General features: G+C 44.8%; 9 protein-coding genes across 9 annotated transcripts; 8 read left to right on the top strand and 1 right to left on the bottom strand.

Moving 5' to 3' along the window:
* Positions 1-2: 2 nt before the first annotated feature.
* L199_005330 (uncharacterized protein) lies at positions 3-3,817 on the bottom strand (the record flags this gene model as incomplete). Its single annotated transcript, XM_064891041.1, has 4 exons — positions 3-2,966; positions 3,037-3,492; positions 3,570-3,688; positions 3,769-3,817. The coding sequence occupies 4 exons, from the start codon at positions 3,815-3,817 to the stop codon at positions 3-5; spliced, it is 3,588 nt and encodes a 1,195-aa protein (XP_064747113.1).
* Positions 3,818-4,305: 488 nt separating this feature from the next.
* Positions 4,306-5,103, top strand: L199_005329 (uncharacterized protein; the record flags this gene model as incomplete). The annotated part of the gene is made up of 3 exons (XM_064891040.1): positions 4,306-4,436; positions 4,493-4,799; positions 4,879-5,103. 3 exons carry the CDS (start codon positions 4,306-4,308, stop codon positions 5,101-5,103), a joined length of 663 nt encoding a protein of 220 aa, XP_064747112.1.
* A 1,073-nt stretch (positions 5,104-6,176) lies between these two features.
* On the top strand, positions 6,177-7,510 carry L199_005328 (uncharacterized protein; the record flags this gene model as incomplete). Its single annotated transcript, XM_064891039.1, has 4 exons — positions 6,177-6,314; positions 6,634-6,698; positions 6,822-7,038; positions 7,193-7,510. 4 exons carry the CDS (start codon positions 6,177-6,179, stop codon positions 7,508-7,510), a joined length of 738 nt encoding a protein of 245 aa, XP_064747111.1.
* A 791-nt stretch (positions 7,511-8,301) lies between these two features.
* On the top strand, positions 8,302-9,139 carry L199_005327 (uncharacterized protein; the record flags this gene model as incomplete). Its single annotated transcript, XM_064891038.1, has 2 exons — positions 8,302-8,973; positions 9,065-9,139. The coding sequence occupies 2 exons, from the start codon at positions 8,302-8,304 to the stop codon at positions 9,137-9,139; spliced, it is 747 nt and encodes a 248-aa protein (XP_064747110.1).
* A 393-nt stretch (positions 9,140-9,532) lies between these two features.
* On the top strand, positions 9,533-10,591 carry L199_005326 (uncharacterized protein; the record flags this gene model as incomplete). The annotated part of the gene is made up of 2 exons (XM_064891037.1): positions 9,533-9,982; positions 10,097-10,591. The coding sequence occupies 2 exons, from the start codon at positions 9,533-9,535 to the stop codon at positions 10,589-10,591; spliced, it is 945 nt and encodes a 314-aa protein (XP_064747109.1).
* A 611-nt stretch (positions 10,592-11,202) lies between these two features.
* On the top strand, positions 11,203-12,174 carry L199_005325 (uncharacterized protein; the record flags this gene model as incomplete). Its single annotated transcript, XM_064891036.1, has 1 exon — positions 11,203-12,174. One exon carries the CDS (start codon positions 11,203-11,205, stop codon positions 12,172-12,174), a length of 972 nt encoding a protein of 323 aa, XP_064747108.1.
* An 827-nt stretch (positions 12,175-13,001) lies between these two features.
* Positions 13,002-14,027, top strand: L199_005324 (uncharacterized protein; the record flags this gene model as incomplete). The annotated part of the gene is made up of 1 exon (XM_064891035.1): positions 13,002-14,027. The coding sequence occupies one exon, from the start codon at positions 13,002-13,004 to the stop codon at positions 14,025-14,027; it is 1,026 nt and encodes a 341-aa protein (XP_064747107.1).
* A 917-nt stretch (positions 14,028-14,944) lies between these two features.
* On the top strand, positions 14,945-15,499 carry L199_005323 (uncharacterized protein; the record flags this gene model as incomplete). The annotated part of the gene is made up of 2 exons (XM_064891034.1): positions 14,945-15,367; positions 15,434-15,499. The coding sequence occupies 2 exons, from the start codon at positions 14,945-14,947 to the stop codon at positions 15,497-15,499; spliced, it is 489 nt and encodes a 162-aa protein (XP_064747106.1).
* A 468-nt stretch (positions 15,500-15,967) lies between these two features.
* L199_005322 (uncharacterized protein) lies at positions 15,968-16,698 on the top strand (the record flags this gene model as incomplete). The annotated part of the gene is made up of 2 exons (XM_064891033.1): positions 15,968-16,435; positions 16,525-16,698. The coding sequence occupies 2 exons, from the start codon at positions 15,968-15,970 to the stop codon at positions 16,696-16,698; spliced, it is 642 nt and encodes a 213-aa protein (XP_064747105.1).
* Between the last annotated feature and the right edge of the window lie 307 nt (positions 16,699-17,005).

The following is a 17,005-nucleotide window of genomic DNA, read 5'->3' as shown; positions in this document are numbered from 1 at the left end:
TATTATTCCGACATGTCCTCATCACTATCTTTGTTCTTTATTGGTCGTATGTTTCTTTTCAGTTCACTCAGATCCAACATGAATCTACTATTGAAACCGTTAGGAGCGTCCTGATTATCTTGTGGGTTCGTTAATTTTGATGTTCGTGTGAGGCGTATTTGATAATCTTGATCTATTTGTTCGTCCTTCCTATCATCGTGGTCGTGTCGGTTCACTGGATTGGCGAGCATCTTCACAAGGTCATCCTGGTCTTGTGAGATGTGATGCTCGACAATATTCTCGTTCAACTGCCGATCGGAAAGAGGAAGTGGGATTGGCAATGATGGCATAAGTGAACCTTCTTCGACAACATTCCTCACACCAGTTCCATTTGTCTGTCCATCGATCATCGACAGTCCATCTTCCCCAGGTAAATCTCCAACCTTCATCCGTCTAATACTCCCAATCACACCCCTCAACTCATCGACCACCTGTCCACTCCGAATCTTCATCTCCCTTACATCTTTCTCTTTCTGATCACCAAGACCATTTCGATCTTTGAGCAGTTCCACTACCGATATACCTTTCTCTCTAGCTTGTTTGGTAAGTTTGATCCTATCTTCTCTACTCATCTTACTGAGCAATACTTTATCTTCATTTAGAGGTATACTGGATGTCGCCTCGAAGATGAGATCTTTCCCCACAGGTGGTAAAGGTTCTTCCGCATCTTCAAAACTTTTATCGGCTGATCCTCGATCTTGATTTTCGTCGTCGTCGGTGGTTGTCCATGATTTCATAAATTCAGGTAACGGAGATGTTGACTGTCGTACATCCTTCTCTTGCTCCACGTTTTGGCCTTGATCATCTTCCGTCGATGACGACACTTGAACATTATCACTTCCCCGATTCTGACTAGTCATTCTCAGTATCACTTCCTTGCCCCTCTCCCATTCCCTGATCCCATCTCCTAATCTACTCCTGACTCCAATCCAACCATCCATCAACCCCAACCCCTGTCCCTCTTTCCTGTTAGACCCCAGACTTTCTCTAAGTTTAGATAACTCTTTCCAACTGCCTATTAAAGCCTGAGCCAATTTATCCATATGTTCATTTAACAGAACTTCATCCGGCGTCTTCGGCGCGTAATCTCTCTTGTGATCAGGGAAGACAGATTCGATAGGCGAAGGTGACCAAATATCCGATAAACCATTATCATTATTTCTGGGATGTTCATGTTTGTCGGAATTTAATAATCTGATAATTCTTTCTTCTCGCTCAGAATCTTTTAATACGTCTTCCAAAATTTTCTTCTCTTCTATCATACCCAAAACCAAATCATCCAATATCCCCTTAACGTCCCTCCAATAACTATCATCTTGATTTTCCCTAAATTTCAATCCTAACAAACAACAAGTCATTCGTCGTCTCTTGAGATGTATACCCAAACAACTAGCCTTAAGTGAAGGAGTAGTCAATGGAGATATACTCTCCACACGTCTCAAGTTGAGGTTCAAGGATGGTTCAGGTGATGGAGGAGGTAAGGTAGTGAGACTTGATCGTTTGTTTACTACATCTGTTGGAAAACCTATTCCGAGACCTATACTTGATCGGATGGCAGAAGGGTTCAACGATGACCTTCTTGATCTTCCACCTCCACCTCCAGCAGTAGAAGCACTTCGTAAAGCTTGTAAATCCGATAAAGGCATTGATCTAGTTCTGGTCAATCCAGCCGATAAAGGACCAGAACTCAAGCTTTGATGAGGGTCATTCTCATCGGATGAATGATAATATACCATATTTTGTAAACTTCTTCTTTTCGGGTTACCACTCGCACCGGCTTCAGAGGAAGACAAAAGAGGATCAAGGGAAGTTACAGCTCGTAATGGCGCTGAAGAGGGTGGTACGATATCGGAAATCGAACTTGGATCACTCATGAATGGAGAAGGTAGCAAAGTCGTTGATCCTGGAAGAGATCTAGAGGGTGTGGACATTGCAGCTGTACGTAAGGGCTGAAGACGTTCGCTGGCATTTGATAATCTCCTTGACAATGGTGATGGGATATGTCTGAATGGTGAAGCAGAAGACCCACGGGGTGTTTCCCGAGTCAGTATTGGTGTACGTGGGATGGTCACTCCTAGACCTGCTCGACCGCCAGCCGGAGGTGATTTGGGTGATATTACCGTCGATCCAATTTGATTATCCGATCTAGAATCGCGTCTGTCCAGCTTAACCGGTGTATTGTCATCACTTGACATCGATTGAACCGAAGTGGTGGTAGTATCTTCATTCTCAGCTTCTTCATCAGCTTCCGTTATTCTTCTTTCATGCTTTGGTCTTTCGTATCTTGGTGACTGCGACCATGTATCCCTTAATCTTTCCACGCTGGCTCTTTTGGACAACCTGGGCGTCTTATCCGGTAAATGAGTGAATCTGTCATCTCCACCTGGCGAAGAGCTGAACGAAAACCTTTGAGCGCTGGGTAATTTCTTGAGAGACGATGGACCCGCATAGGCAGGAAGAGAGGAAGTGGAACTGTGAGCAGCGTGGTTGTGCTTTTGTGGAGATGGGTGTGATGAGGGACGATGTGGTAAAGCAGGTCGATGAACGGGTATGGGTTGGTCGTACTCTTCTTCACTTGATGAATCCGTTATGCTGTGATGCCTTCTACCTCGAGAATAGAAGAAAGACCCAACAACGGGAATGTCATACATCTCGCCTAGGACGGCCAATTCTCTTCGATCTGTGAGTTCTAAGAGTGTCGATGTGGCTGTTGCGAGATGATCCGTCATGTTGCCGGTGAATCGATGGAGTGCAACTCGTAGAGGGTTGTGGGTGTATAGATTGTAGGGATGAGGTTCAAGGAGGGATAAGGAAGATAAGAGAGTGTTATTGAGAGATTGGGATTGGGTGATGAAATTTGTGAGAGAGGCGAGAGCAGCTGATTGAGGAGTGTTATCGTCCGAAGAGGTGGTGGGTTTGTTCGATATCTGGATTGGATTAATTAGTTGATTAAGTTATCGTGTCTCAGAAAAACAGAGAATAGTTACTTTGACTCACATCTTTTGATATAGGTACCAGTCCCTTGTACCACCCCATGAAGAGTATTCCTACACTTGACAATCCCAATATCGTCCACAAACCCAAACTTATCATCAACCCCACCATCAATGCTATACTAGCCAACACGAGATCCCATCTCTCTTTCCCTTTCTGTATCCACCCTTCTAACACTTTCCACGTCTCTTCATTATTGTCAGGTATATCGTCTCCTAATTCACTCTCCAGCCCACCACTTAAAGCAGGTACATAATCCTTCTCCAACAATCCACTCGAACAAATGAGATATCTGAACTTCTCGGCAAACGTCTCGTCGGAAAATGATAATCTACTTGGAGAAGGAAATTTCCCAGGTACGGCGTTGTTGGATGTGTTACTTGGACCAGCTGAGTTGGGTAATGAACCTGTCCATCCTTTCAAGGTATTGGGTGAGAGCGATAAACGATCCACCAATGTCTGTTCCATCCCATATCAGTATCCATAAGCAAGTACAAAATATGAGGAGGTTGGTTTAAGCCGGTACAGACACATACGATATCACCCGATTCATCTGATAAGCCTGAACTTCTTCTGGTCTGATTATCCAAGTCCATCTCCATATCTAGATTTTGACCTTGAACAGGTCGTTGCTCGTTGCTTGATTCGATTTCATCTATATACCCAATAGATGTTAGCCTTAGCCATGTATCGTGTAGCTGTACGCCAAGATGGGGAAAGAGGTAAACGACCTACCCCGAAAGTACTCGTCCAATGGCCCCGCATCGGCGAATGAAGTTGCCATGAATATGCGTTCTTATACGTGATCCTAAAGACGAATCCCTTGTCCCAATGGATAAGATAAGGGAGTTGACGTGATTGTGTTGGTCGTCAGATGGCAGTCGGTGAGCTGTCTTTCGAATATGATTTATATATGTGTCCTGTTATAGTGGTATCAGACTGTATTCTTGTGATGGGTATGATGATATGTAACACAATGGAGTATGAGTGCAATTGATCATCACCATCACCCATCAATTGGATGTTGATGTTGTCTGTATGTGTTGTTTTGTCCAGTTGGTGTTTCGATTTGCCACTAGTCCCAAATGACGCACAGACAAACACGTGGTACCACTCCTGAGTCACCCTGAGTTTCAGGTTTTGGGTGTTTGGTTCCTACTGTCGGATCACCTCGTCCTGAACAATCACACATCTATATCACGTCGTGGAGATCACGAGTCGACACTTCGTCGTGAAGATGGACACCCAAGACTATTGTTTGGCAAGAGCAAGATGACCAACAACCAACTGGTCGCGTTGCCACCACCACCACCCCCTTCTGACCTGATAGGCTCAGCGTTGTTCTTACCTTTACACAATGTGAACTTGGAACATAGAGCTAGGAAGTTGAGATTTGTAGGACAGTGTGTTGTTCTCTTTTCCAGTGGATCTGCGAAGATGAGCTGAGTCCTAAGGATAGGGTCCTAGCATTCCATCCTCCCACTTCACTGCTCCTTCTCACATCTTTCCCTCCTGCGTCCGACCCACATTCACCTTCACCCACAATCCTGGTGAATATCTCAATACCTCTGATGGGCCAGAGTCCGTCCCTAAAGGATGTATCAGCAGCAGCTGAGTCTAATTCCTATACCCAGACTGTCCAATCATCCTCAGAGGGACAGTTGGGGAGGGGACCAGTCAATCGCGAACCATTGACGCTGAATAGAGGTGAATGGGTAAATGTAGTAGGGTGGTTAGAAGGTGATGGTGAGAAGATGGTAAGAAAGGTTAGTCGAGCATACTTATATCATACTTCTGTATCATGATCAAAAGAGTTGTAAAGCTAATATCTTATGGTGATTATAGGTCAAAACGTCTTCAAGTTATTTGAAACCAATACCTATCATCCTAGAAGCTATACACCTATCCAATGCAAGACCACCTCCTGTTGATGCAATGTATAGAGGTAGTATACCTGGCTGGGATGGAATAAGGTCGTCCACGAAGGGAGGTGAAGATGAACCGATTGTTATCGATGATGATGACGAAGGAGAAGATGTGTTGGAGAGTACACCGAGACCTAAACGATAAAAATGTCTTTCGAAACATCGATCAACAACCATTAGGGTGATTTCGTATTACAATCTTCATATGCCTCTCTCGCACGAGCAAAGCTCTAGCAGGTATGACAGGTCATCAACCTCAGTGCAGCCCTTCGCATACCTGTCAAGTCACCTTCAAAATGGAGATTCCTGCCGAAGCTCATCCTCATCCCAAGTGTCAGTAGTAACCGGGACATGCAGCGGAGGAAGCAAGAGCCTGAAAGACGTATTGAGTGGGATGTTCACTACAGCTTTTGGTGGACATTGAGGGATGGGGCAAGGTATCTCTGCTGTATGGAAGTCTTTCGTAGTTTTTTTCAGGATCAATACAGTAGTGCGTCGCCAGTTGTATAGACTAGAATCGTTCATGACCCGTAAGTATTTCAACAGGATGTCGCGCCGTGGCGTACTTGTGAGCCTCGATATCACAGTGCATGCATACTCGTACATCTATCTACAGACGAGTCTGTGACTTGCAGCTTATTCCAACATTCCAGTTAATCAGTCAGGTACGCCACCTTCGTCATCTTGCGATACTTCGGGAATTACGGGATTATGTTGAGTGTCGCGTTGTTTGGCACTCTAGGTGGGGGGCCAAGGGAGGCTGTGTGCTGAGTCCTCTTTTGGTGTCAGAGTTGCGGGTGGAAAACCCTGAAATCATCTTTGTGTTTTGTCGACAACCGCAACCACAACAAATCCCAAGTGCACACTTTGACACTTTGATCCTTCCAACGATCCTTCTCGTCTTTCATTTGTATCACGTACACTCGATTTCGACCCATTACTACCAGCATCATCATCACTGTCTCATCGACCATCATCAGTCGAGCATTAGAGTAGAAGAAAGTAATTAGTTCCAACCGTTCCATCGCGTCCCCCATCCCTCATCCGCCACCTCAAGTTCTCCATTTCATTTCACCTCAATACACTCCTTTCAACATCCCTCCCTCTCACTCTTCCTTAATACGATAATCACCCCCCCTCTAATCGTCATAACAAAACACCTCAAGACAGTTGAATAAAAGTACAGACAAGGCTTCTATTGAATTATCAAAAGACAAGATGTTATCTCAACTCGCCGTATCTCTCACCCTCGCCCTCCTTCCCCTCACGCTCGCTCAGGGAGATCTCAGTGCGGCGAACAACTTGACGGACTTGGAGGGGACTTGGTCGAGTAATTCTGCGGTGTCTACTGGTGGTGTAAGTGTTTTCTCTCTGTGGATACCTTGTGAACCAGTGTTTTATGGTGGCGTGTAGTAAGGTTGGATATATGCTGGTATCTCTGCGGGAGTATTGGGAGGAAGGGGAGGACTAGCGGTGTTTTGACAAACGGTCGTTAGGTCCCACCTTGCATTGTGTGATATTGGAAGCATCACCTTGAAGCTGTTCTGGTGATTGCGATAATAAAATATGACGGGGAAGGGCAGTCGACAGAGCGGGATTATAACTTTTCAACCTAATGGATTCTGGTCAAAGTATTAGGCAAGCCTTTGAGCTGATGGTTCTGAATTGCCTATAGTCATTCTGTTCACCCGCAGAGATGGCATTCGATTACCCAAACAATACAGGAATGGCATACTCATTGTGAGTCAGGGGTTTCTTCCCCATCTCCTTTCTCATTTCCATCCCGATTCATTTCAATCTCATTTCTTTTATATATTGCATTCAAAACGGACATAACTGAAATGGTGGAATCTCATGTGTCAGCACAAACGACGGTTTCTTTGAAGAAGCCCAATACCGATACAACTCCAACGCTACCAATCCAGCATGCATCCAAGCCGTCTTGATTTGGCAGCATGGAACGTACTCTTTGGAAGATGATGGGTCGATAATTCTCCATCCCTTTTCGGCTGATGGGAGAGTCCAAGTGCAAGATCCTTGCGCGGCCACGACGAATATCATCACGTACTATGATGAGACGGTGAGTTGATGGCGTTTCTTTCTTGTTCTCGCTTCTCACTACAATGAAAAATCTGGACGGACGAGCGAACGAGGCGAAATGCGATAAAGATCATTTCGGTCTTGTAAAGATGAGAGAGGAATTCATGGCTTACGCGTATATGACCTTTTACTAGACAACTTTCACAGATTGGGGGATCATCGTAGATCCCGATACTGGAAACTATCAACTACGATTAAACAGATATGATGGAGCCAAATTACCCTACATGAACCTCATCGCCAAACCACCCAACATGCTTCCTACACAAACATTAACAGGTGTTAATGCATCGGGTCAGACGAATACTCGAAAACGTTCGCTCACTTCTTCACCTCTCGATATATTCAAAAGATCATCCGCGTCCAACCGGGCTTCGATCAGCTCGAATCAGGTGATTGCCGTAGGGGGTATTGTGGGAAGTGTAATGGTTGGGTTATTAGCTTTGGTATAAGTCTGGAGGGATTCACCAATAGATGGAAGGAGGTGGACAAATCGGAAGTGGACAGGAGACGATAGATTCCCTAAGAGGGGAAGAGAGGGACATCGCATTTACGACCAGTGTCAGAGCGAGAGAAAGAGTTAGGACCGAATCAACTTACGCTTGTTCATCTGTTCCTTGTCTGTCTCTCTATTCATTCAACAAACCAAAGTACAAAGTGACCTGTTGTTCTCGTATTCACATCAATTATCTACTACTTTTCACGATCAAGTCGGGTCAGTCACGTACATCATATATATTCCAAAAGGACATTTCATCTTATTCTTTTCAATCAGTTTCTTAACATTTCTTTTTTCCCCAAACCTTCCGCTATCGCTATCAGTGTCATTCATCTCATTATATACCCTCACTGGTATTCATCTTCTCGTTTTTGAGAAGAAAGATGCGAGAACGAACATACATGCATTTAACGACTACATACTTAAACATCATACATCATACATCATACATGATATACGCTGTCACAGCTGATTTGAGCGGTTGTGGCGATTGTTTGGGCTATCCATACAAGTACATTTGTTTGGTATCCCAATGTCATCCTTTCATACTTGTTACCTTCAAACAGGTATTCACCGTGTTATTTGGATATTTCAATTCCATCATTGGTTATTAAGGCTTTTCTCTCGATAATCTCACACATACCTCATAATTACAGCACTTTACATCGGCTTTCTATCTCATCACTTACTCAATCGCATTACACTCGTACATTATCGTCTTTTCCTGTGCGATCCTACATAATCATGTTCTGCCGTACTCACGCAGATGTGAATGCCACGACATCGTACCGAACCTCGCTGCAAATATCCAACATTCATCAAGATGATCAAGATGAATCGTTCCAATTTGATATTCATAGTATAATCAGTAGGAAACCGAGATCGAGGAGATCAGAATCACAAGTATCTTCCGATCCGCCAGAATCCGAAATACAATCATCCCCACTCATGGAAGGTGACGAATCAGGTCTCAGTACACAGATAATCTTTGGGGAAAGGTACAAACTCAGTCCGCTCCATGTGACTTACAATGGGGGTATACCAATGTACGATCTACAGCCAGTATCCCAAGATGGAGAAAGTAGAGAAAGATGGAGTAATGGAGATATATCTCAAGTGGTTTTCAACAATGATTTTGCCTTTGAAATTGCAACTTTTGCCAACACCTATACCAATACCAACACCAATACCAACACCACTGATTCGTCTAACGTACAAGGCCATCCGACCTCTGCTGATACTACTACCAATACTAGTACGAACGAAAGAGACAGTGACAGGGTGACAGTTGAGGGATGGATGTTTTGTAAATCCGAATCAGCACTCAAAGAACATCAATCTCAATTAGGTAGAGCAAGTAGGAGTGGGAAAAGCTGGAAGAGACCTTTTGGCAGGATGGGTGATGTTTGGGGTAAAGTGAGTACATCACGGTACAATCAGGTCGTTGGACTTGGTTTTCGCTGATACAGTATGATCCTCTTTGTGTTCAAACTCAATCCTGTTGTAGATAATAGGCCAATCTCGATCGAAGGACATAACAAGGTCTGATAAATCCGGCGAACGTCTAGGTGATGAGTTTTAAAACTCTTATGTCCCGAAGTCTGCATCTCTAACTCGAACAATTGACGTTTTTTTAGTACAATGGATGTTTTGAATGAACGCCCAAATTTTCTTAGAATTTCTCCCATACAGTATACAGCGAGTCTGAAACCTGAGGGGCACACCCTTCTTCTACACCGCTTCACTTGTGTAGACTCGCATCATCGTTTTCGTTCCCTTGATCTATATCCTTTCTTGCATAAAGATGGCTTCTGAGCGAGGAGGGATATAAAGACACTGTCCAATGATTACATACAGTGCTAGTTTAGCAAACTCGAGTAACGGAAGACCAACTTTTGCTTTCCCCATCACCCACCCATATCCATTCTGTTAAAGTGTTTCTATATGCTAGTCTTGAGGATTAATATCTTTCATCATGATCTCGAGACCACCTTCTCTGGATGATTTGGGATCAGCAACTACAGAGTACATTTCGATGGGAATTTCCGGCATTAGATTCAATCGTAGATGGGGTAATCCTGATGATATCGATTTCAAACTACAAACTGTCTCACCGGGTTTACCAATCCCTCCTTCGGCCACCGTTTCAGCTCTGAGCGATCAGATCGAGCTTGGAGAGTATTATCGATTGAGTCTGAATCCTACTATTACAACTTCATCAGGAAATGCATTGTTCACACTCAGTCCGATTGATACCGCTGATGATCGTACTCTGACCAAATGGAATCAAGGATTGCTCTCTTCCGTTGTTTTGGAGGAGAATATGGTAAGAGCGATTGGAAGACAATACGGTTCTGATCCAGGTGAGGGCGAATTAATCGATGGTCCGATATTTTGTATTCCCAATAAACCACAAGTCCTTCCTGTGAGTACAGTACACTGCCACATGCTCTGCGCCATGTCCACATCTACTTGGTTCGGTCGGTCTTCGTGGTGTCTGCCTTCAGCTGATTTACATCCTTTTACGATTGATATACAGTCCAATGTGGCAGGATATCAATTACCTAACGTCGACCAAGGAAGTGCTCAAGTGACAATCACCTTTTCCTCGAGTAGAGGATCTCAAGAGATTTTCCCAACTTTCAAATGTATTTCCATCGCTAATCCCCTTGGAGAATCTTCGAATCCGAATCAATCGCGTCTATCAGTTTGGTCTAATGACGAAGACAACGCTTTTGAGCTGATCCAACAGGTATTTCCCGGAAGAAAATTCAGGACTCAATTATGTTACGATAAATATGGTAATCAGTCTTACAATGATTTAGCTCTAGAGTTGAGAAAAGACGATACCGATGGAGGTCACAGACAAAACGACGAAGATCTCATTAGCTTATACAACTTCGCGATAAGTACTCATTTCGATAAAGCCCTTACAGAGGATCATCGAATCCGGAAAGGGCAAGGGACTGGCGAAGTAACTGGTATAGTGAAATTCGAAAGGAGAAACGGGGGGAAGAGTAACTTTTCTCTATAGAACTTTTGTTTTTGAATCAACACTGATGGTAAGTTGTTCGATGCTCTGCTCATAAGGTTCATATATCGTATTCAGCATGTGGGAGGTGTGTGGTACACTTGATTTTGCATCTGTAGGTATGCCTCATACAGTATGGCACGAGGTCAATAAGTTAGATTGAAGCGGACTGTGCATGTAGATCACCTTCTACTGGAGGACATCCTGGAGTGAACAGTGCGAGAGCATTTGACCATTCTGATTTGGTGAGTGCAGGAAGGTCTAAGCAGCTCCTTTGTCGACATGACGCAGTTCGAGGTGCTTCCATTACCGCCACTTACGCGAAGAGTTTGAGAGTACCAACATCTGTTTCAGGACATAGCCTGTGATGTCGACAGTGACTTCTAATTCTGAGAGACAATCCTTTCTGGCCTTGATGGTCCAGCCCGACCAAGATCAGTCATTCGACAAACCGAATAGCACATATAAGCAAAGGTCTATGTGCACTTCGTTAAGTGTACACTTCTTTGCCACTCTGATATTGTCAATCGTTTTCAATCCTCTTTGCTACTTTATCATTTTTTATATCGAAGTTCTCTTAACCCAGTCTTACTCATCTCCCCAGGGATTCCGACATGTCCCTAAGTTTGAAAGATTATCCCTGCACCACCTCAGCCCTGGTTTCCCTTACCGTGTCTGATGTCAAGTACGACAACACCCAAGATTCATGGTATCTGACAATCTCATGTGCAACACCATCCTTTCCCAGACAATTAGGGTCCGATGTAACTAATCAGTTCGGGGGAAGTGGTCAATACAAGATGAGTAAAGTCAATGATGAAGAATCGCAAATAGGTGAATATTATTCCATCGCCAGCGTCGATCCTGGATCAATGCGAGAATGGAATCGTTCAAAATACTTAGGGGTATTCGCTGATAGGTCTTTGGGCGATGACATCAAAAGCTGCCTCGGACGACCTGGTGAACTCAAGGCATATGGAAGCTTGATCGGATGTCATGATGACTTGTATAATGACCATTTCAATGAAAGATTGTTTTCTCAAGGTAATTCCACAGTTACAATGGGTTCGGATGTATTCACGCCTACTGGAACTATGACACCCTCAACTGGTCATTTCGGTATGCCGCTCTTCGAAAGTCAAGCCAGCCTTTCCCCTACGCCCGAGCGAGGAGAAGCCAATGTGACTCTTAGATTCGCTGCCACAGAGGGATTTGCTGGTGGAATGACCTACGAGGTGCAAGCAGTGGAAGTTGGTAAAAGTGGCGCTTCCTTCTGGCATGATCAAGTTAGTTTTGATGTCATCCAAAGGAACTTGACGAACGAAGCATTCGCAATGGATCTCGAGTATCCAGATGGAGATAAGACGGACCGCTGGGCACTAAAGCTCAGAAGCGTAGAAAACAGCCGGTATAGAAGTGGAACAAGCTTCATGGAAGGAACCGAAATTCATCAGGAGCCTCTCAATTTCTCTGTCCCTAAAAAGATGCGAAATTTAATTGTTAATGAATCCACGGGACGCAACAAAAAAGTGACAGGCAACGTAACATACATCAAGCGTATACAAGGGAAAGCGAATTATGAGTAGAAATAGCCAGGTTCGCCAGGGTGGCTGTAGTATATATCGCTTTATGCCATCTTATTGTTGGGAATGAAGACTTCTCAGCGTCAGCAGATGTTTGCCTCGGTGGGTAGTCTTACTCTTGAGCCAGGAAATGATGTGGATATTCGTGATCAGATCGTACATAGTCGGCTTTGAATGCGAAATGCATATCCTCTTTGTGCGTTGCTTCAACACACGTTATGTTATCCTCTCTCAAAAGTTTCATATAAACCATGAACACCGGTCTTTCACATACCCTTAAAAACTTCCAACTCATAACCATTTCCTTTGATCAACATGGCTCCCAGAGTCAAGGCACTTACTCACCTCCTTTCTGTATACTTCCTCAGGGGAACAAGTCTAGAACTTGCAGTGTAGAATCTTGCAACGTTTTTGAATGTCTTCACGGCAAAGGAACGTGATTAACGTTTGACCAGTCCGGTACAGTATTCCCGATGTCTCTGTACAGCCTCATGACTATGCCCCTAGTTTGATACTCTTGATAAAAGCATTGTATGATGTCACGAGAGTGAGATCTACGAGTACTATCACAAAATCTCGAATGGCTGATACCATCCATGCTTCGAGCACTACAAAGGTGGAATATCCTTGTGCAGTCAGGGCAAGGAGGACGAACGCTCCTTCGCTTCAGGTGAGGTCATGTTAACCTCCCTATAAAGCTCGTTCTCGCCACCCCTTCTAGAAATTATGCATTTACCTTACATTCGACCTGTACTCCTATCTCATACACATCTCAGCTGGTAGAACCCCATATAGATCAAAGCATAATTGTGGAAGGGGGCTCCAGCAACATGTCATTGGCACCGAGCGACTATGATCATACCCACGACGCCCACCTGACATTCGGCGTGTCCAAAGCAATTCTCGACACCGTGAAGAACACAATCACCTTCAACCTCGACTCGATCAAGCCCGCCAGGTCGAACCAAGTACTCAGTGATGATGTGAGAAATCTGATGGATCAACTCCAAATTCCATGTCTCTACAGGGTAATCACTGAGGTTGGAGATGACACGGAGATCTTCTCCTCCATCGAGCCTACAGACAGAACACAAATCAAGCATCGGAAAACCGCTAAATTTCCCAGTGTATTCGGGAGTGCTCATTTCGTAGAACATCTCACCCGTTTGACTGGTCGAGAGGGGCATAAACCTCAGACGTTCACCGCAGCAATTTTTGGTGGGACAGACGAGGCCCCTGGGGATACTGTCAGATCAGAACTGGGAAGCATGTACGGAACATCGAGTACAAAGACGTTCCCGATATTCACCCCTGGAACGATGACAGAGGCACCTAGCATCCGGGATTTCGAGGACGATCGAAGTGATGGAGCTACGACTCCCACTACAGGTCAGCCCGAACTTCTTGAACTCCCCAGATCTGGACATGCAAATATTACCATCACCTCCACACCCATACGTTACCCCCGAGACCTGTACCCCGTGTTCAGAATAGACTCGATCGAGAAGGCAGATCAACTTTCCGCCCGGTACAACCACGATGCTAGCGCACTTCTGCTTGAGCGTGAGCTTTCTGGTAAGACAGTCAACCTAATGAAGGAATATTCACAGGATGGTCGAGACATGACCGGCAAAACCGCACTCCAGGTAGTTGCGACCAGAGATTCTGCACCAAGTCGCGAACTCTACAATTACCACATCGACTCGAAATCCGAGTCTGCCTGGAGGAAACTTGGGACCAAAGATCAAAGCTCAATCACCATGGAAGTCCATTTCAGGGAGCGAGTAAACGGCAAAGACAACTTTACCTGGACCCCAGCCCCAGAAGATTTCGGACCCTATGGAATCGGTCGATAGGATCATGAGAGGAAGACCAATAGCGTCACTGCCAGTGTATATAATACAAGGAGTTTAGAGTATGCATTGATACTGCTTACGGATCTGATACTCGACCTTCTGATGTAGTCTCCCGGTGACCATAGCTCCCATGCCTTCCACATATATCGTACATCCAGAATGACTCAACGGCGGAAACAGTACGAGACATCTGGGTCTTCGAGGCTGATAAATCTCGCTTCGCACACTCGGTTTGGTATAGGAAGCGCAAACGTCCTGCCTGTACGTATCCCAGTCGGTGTCCAAAGAATGTGTACTGTATTGTGGTGTAAATGTGGCAGTGTATTTTGCGAAGCCTCGTCACATCCTCGCGCATCCGTCCTCGATGATGGAGCTCCAGGCCCTCTGAAAGGCTTCCTTCTTGTGATGCAACAAGACCTCCCTTGTTATCTAGCCATGAGTACCTCAGGTGAAAAGACGATACTATCTCATGCAGGCAGACTCACATTCTCCCCAAACATTCTTTTGGAGGGCCCTTCTTCTTATTGATATCAAGGCTACATCTCACTCTGTGTGGTAGGTCAGAACTGAGAAGGACCACCATGAACACTGCCGAGCCCAAATATCCTGCAGTAAATGCGAATCTGGACCTGCGACTATTATGCTAAATCGAAGTCAAATACGCCTTAGGAATAATCGGTTTCACCTTACATTTTTGTAGAAGACCATGGTGTACAATCTTCTCTGTCAGGAGAAGTGCATCCTGAAAAGTTCTCAGTACGACGCTGTGTACATATATTTTTTCGTTCGTGTTGGTGCATATCATGATAATTGTGTATTGCCCTTTTGCCACAATCAACTAACCCTGTTGATCCTCATTTATCATACATACTGATCGTCGACCTAATAGATTACAAGCCCTTGGTAGATACATCGCCATGGAGACTTCTTGGACAGAGGGTGAATCCATCTACGAGCGGACCACGCTCTCTTTCCAATTATCCGATATCTCAACTGCTGATTACGGAGGAATCACATTTAATGTCGATTCTGCTCATCCGGCTGTCGCTAATTCTACAGAAGTCTCTGAGAACCTTTCAAGATACTTGACTGGATGTAGGTTAAGAGGAGTCAAGACTTATCGCCTTACAAGTTACTATTGTGTCATGCATGGACATTTCAAAAAGATTGAGAACAATGATGAATCTGAAGAGACTCAAACCGTATATGGATTCAACTCCATTACAATGTACCCTGATTTGCTGGATCACCTCGAGTCCCACAAGGAAGAATCAGGTCAAAACACTTTCATTGGGACAGTCACAGGGGTGAGAGCTAAGCCTTCACCCCTGGAGGATTCCGTGAGTTCCATTGTCCGCTCAATCATCTGTGTCCCAAGGCGCTAAATTTCTCCCCTATTCATGCAGATTTTAACACCAGAAAGATCGAAACAGGAGAATATCCTTGTTATAGACTTTGCGATGGCCAAATAGAGAACCGGACCACAATGCATATTGCAGTAGCCTTTGGAGGAATATTCTCTTCGCGGTGCTTTCTTTGACCGATCATACGCATCAGGTCAACATGTACAAACGATATGCACCGACATGCTAGTCCGATATGCATTTGTGGCAGTGGCCAAAAAACAAACCGATTGGGCACCTTAGCTAAGCATGATCGAGGAACTGCAGTATTTACAAGGCTTGCGAAAGGCTAGCGGACATGCTTGAGGTCACAAGATCCTTTCACTAGGTCCCAGTACCGATTCTCTAGTCATCATTCTGAGCTGCGTGTGACGAATCGCCTCCTTTGTTCCACAACAGCGAGGGAACGCTCTCTACCTTCACTCAATAAACTCCGCCGGCTCCAATGATTCAGCCAGATTACACAAGATACAGTATCGAGTTTTTGAATTGACAGAACTCTCTACACCCTTGGTATCATTCGCACAAACAGTAACCATGTCTTCGGAAGAGACACCATCAGCCACACTTCTTCCAGCTCCAACCTTCGCCAGGCAGGGATATATTGCCGAGACGGCCGATCTCTCGCTAGCCATTTCCATTGTGAGGGTCAACGTGAGAGCCCCTGAATGGACCACATTCGTCATCGACTCCGTCAATTCCAACTCGACCGATAATGCTGAGTACATCGTCGAGGATATCTCCAAGCAGATGACTAGCCGCACTGTAAAAGAGATGATAGCGAAAACCGATGATTCAGGTGCAATCTCTTATGAGCTATCATTCGCGAAACCCAGAAAAGGGTCTTCCCAGGGATCTGTTAACACATATCGTAGAATGTACTTTGACCAATCTTTATATAATCAGATTGTTGATCCGACAAACAGTGTCAATAAGTCCAGGACAGCTAGCGGCAGAGTGACGGGGATTCGTCAACCCAGAACCGAACCTGTAGACGAAGGTTTGGTAAGTGTATCTTCCATCTCACTCCACAGCGTCGTCAGATGACTCAGGGCTCTAAACAGTACCGTACTGATCATCATGCTTCTGGCCAGACTGGGTCCAAGAGTGTCACCAAAGACGTGCGATCCTCGAATGCTGCCAAGACGCAAGTCGAATCGAATGCAGCTGACCTGATCCCGTCTTCGCTCCGGGGTCCGATCGACTGCCAGAACACAGAGTTGACTTATGAAAACGTCATTCCTAGGGATTATTACTATCTCAAATGATCGATCGGGAGGACAAGCAAGATGATCGTATATCGTATGCATCGTCATGCATTTTCCTTTTCGTTTCGCAGATAGTCCTTTAAATTCGAGTGCCACGTCAAGGACCGCATGTTTTTGAGTCTAGTATTTACTGTAGCTTGACGTGATGAATATCTTCTGGTCGGCACAATTACTCGTGTCACCTCAATTTGTCATTTGCGCAGATCCGAGTAAGTGTCACTTTGATCTTCGGTATATTGCATATGTACAAAGAAAACAAACAGAAAACGAGAGTGAGATCATGTATTCTTAGGTCTTTAAACAAATT

Source organism: Kwoniella botswanensis, chromosome 1 (assembly GCF_036426115.1).
Source record: "Kwoniella botswanensis chromosome 1, complete sequence".
In the NCBI taxonomy this organism is placed as follows: Eukaryota; Fungi; Basidiomycota; class Tremellomycetes; order Tremellales; family Cryptococcaceae; genus Kwoniella; species Kwoniella botswanensis.
Note: the sequence above shows the minus strand (reverse complement) of the source record. Positions and strands in the feature narration are given on the sequence as shown.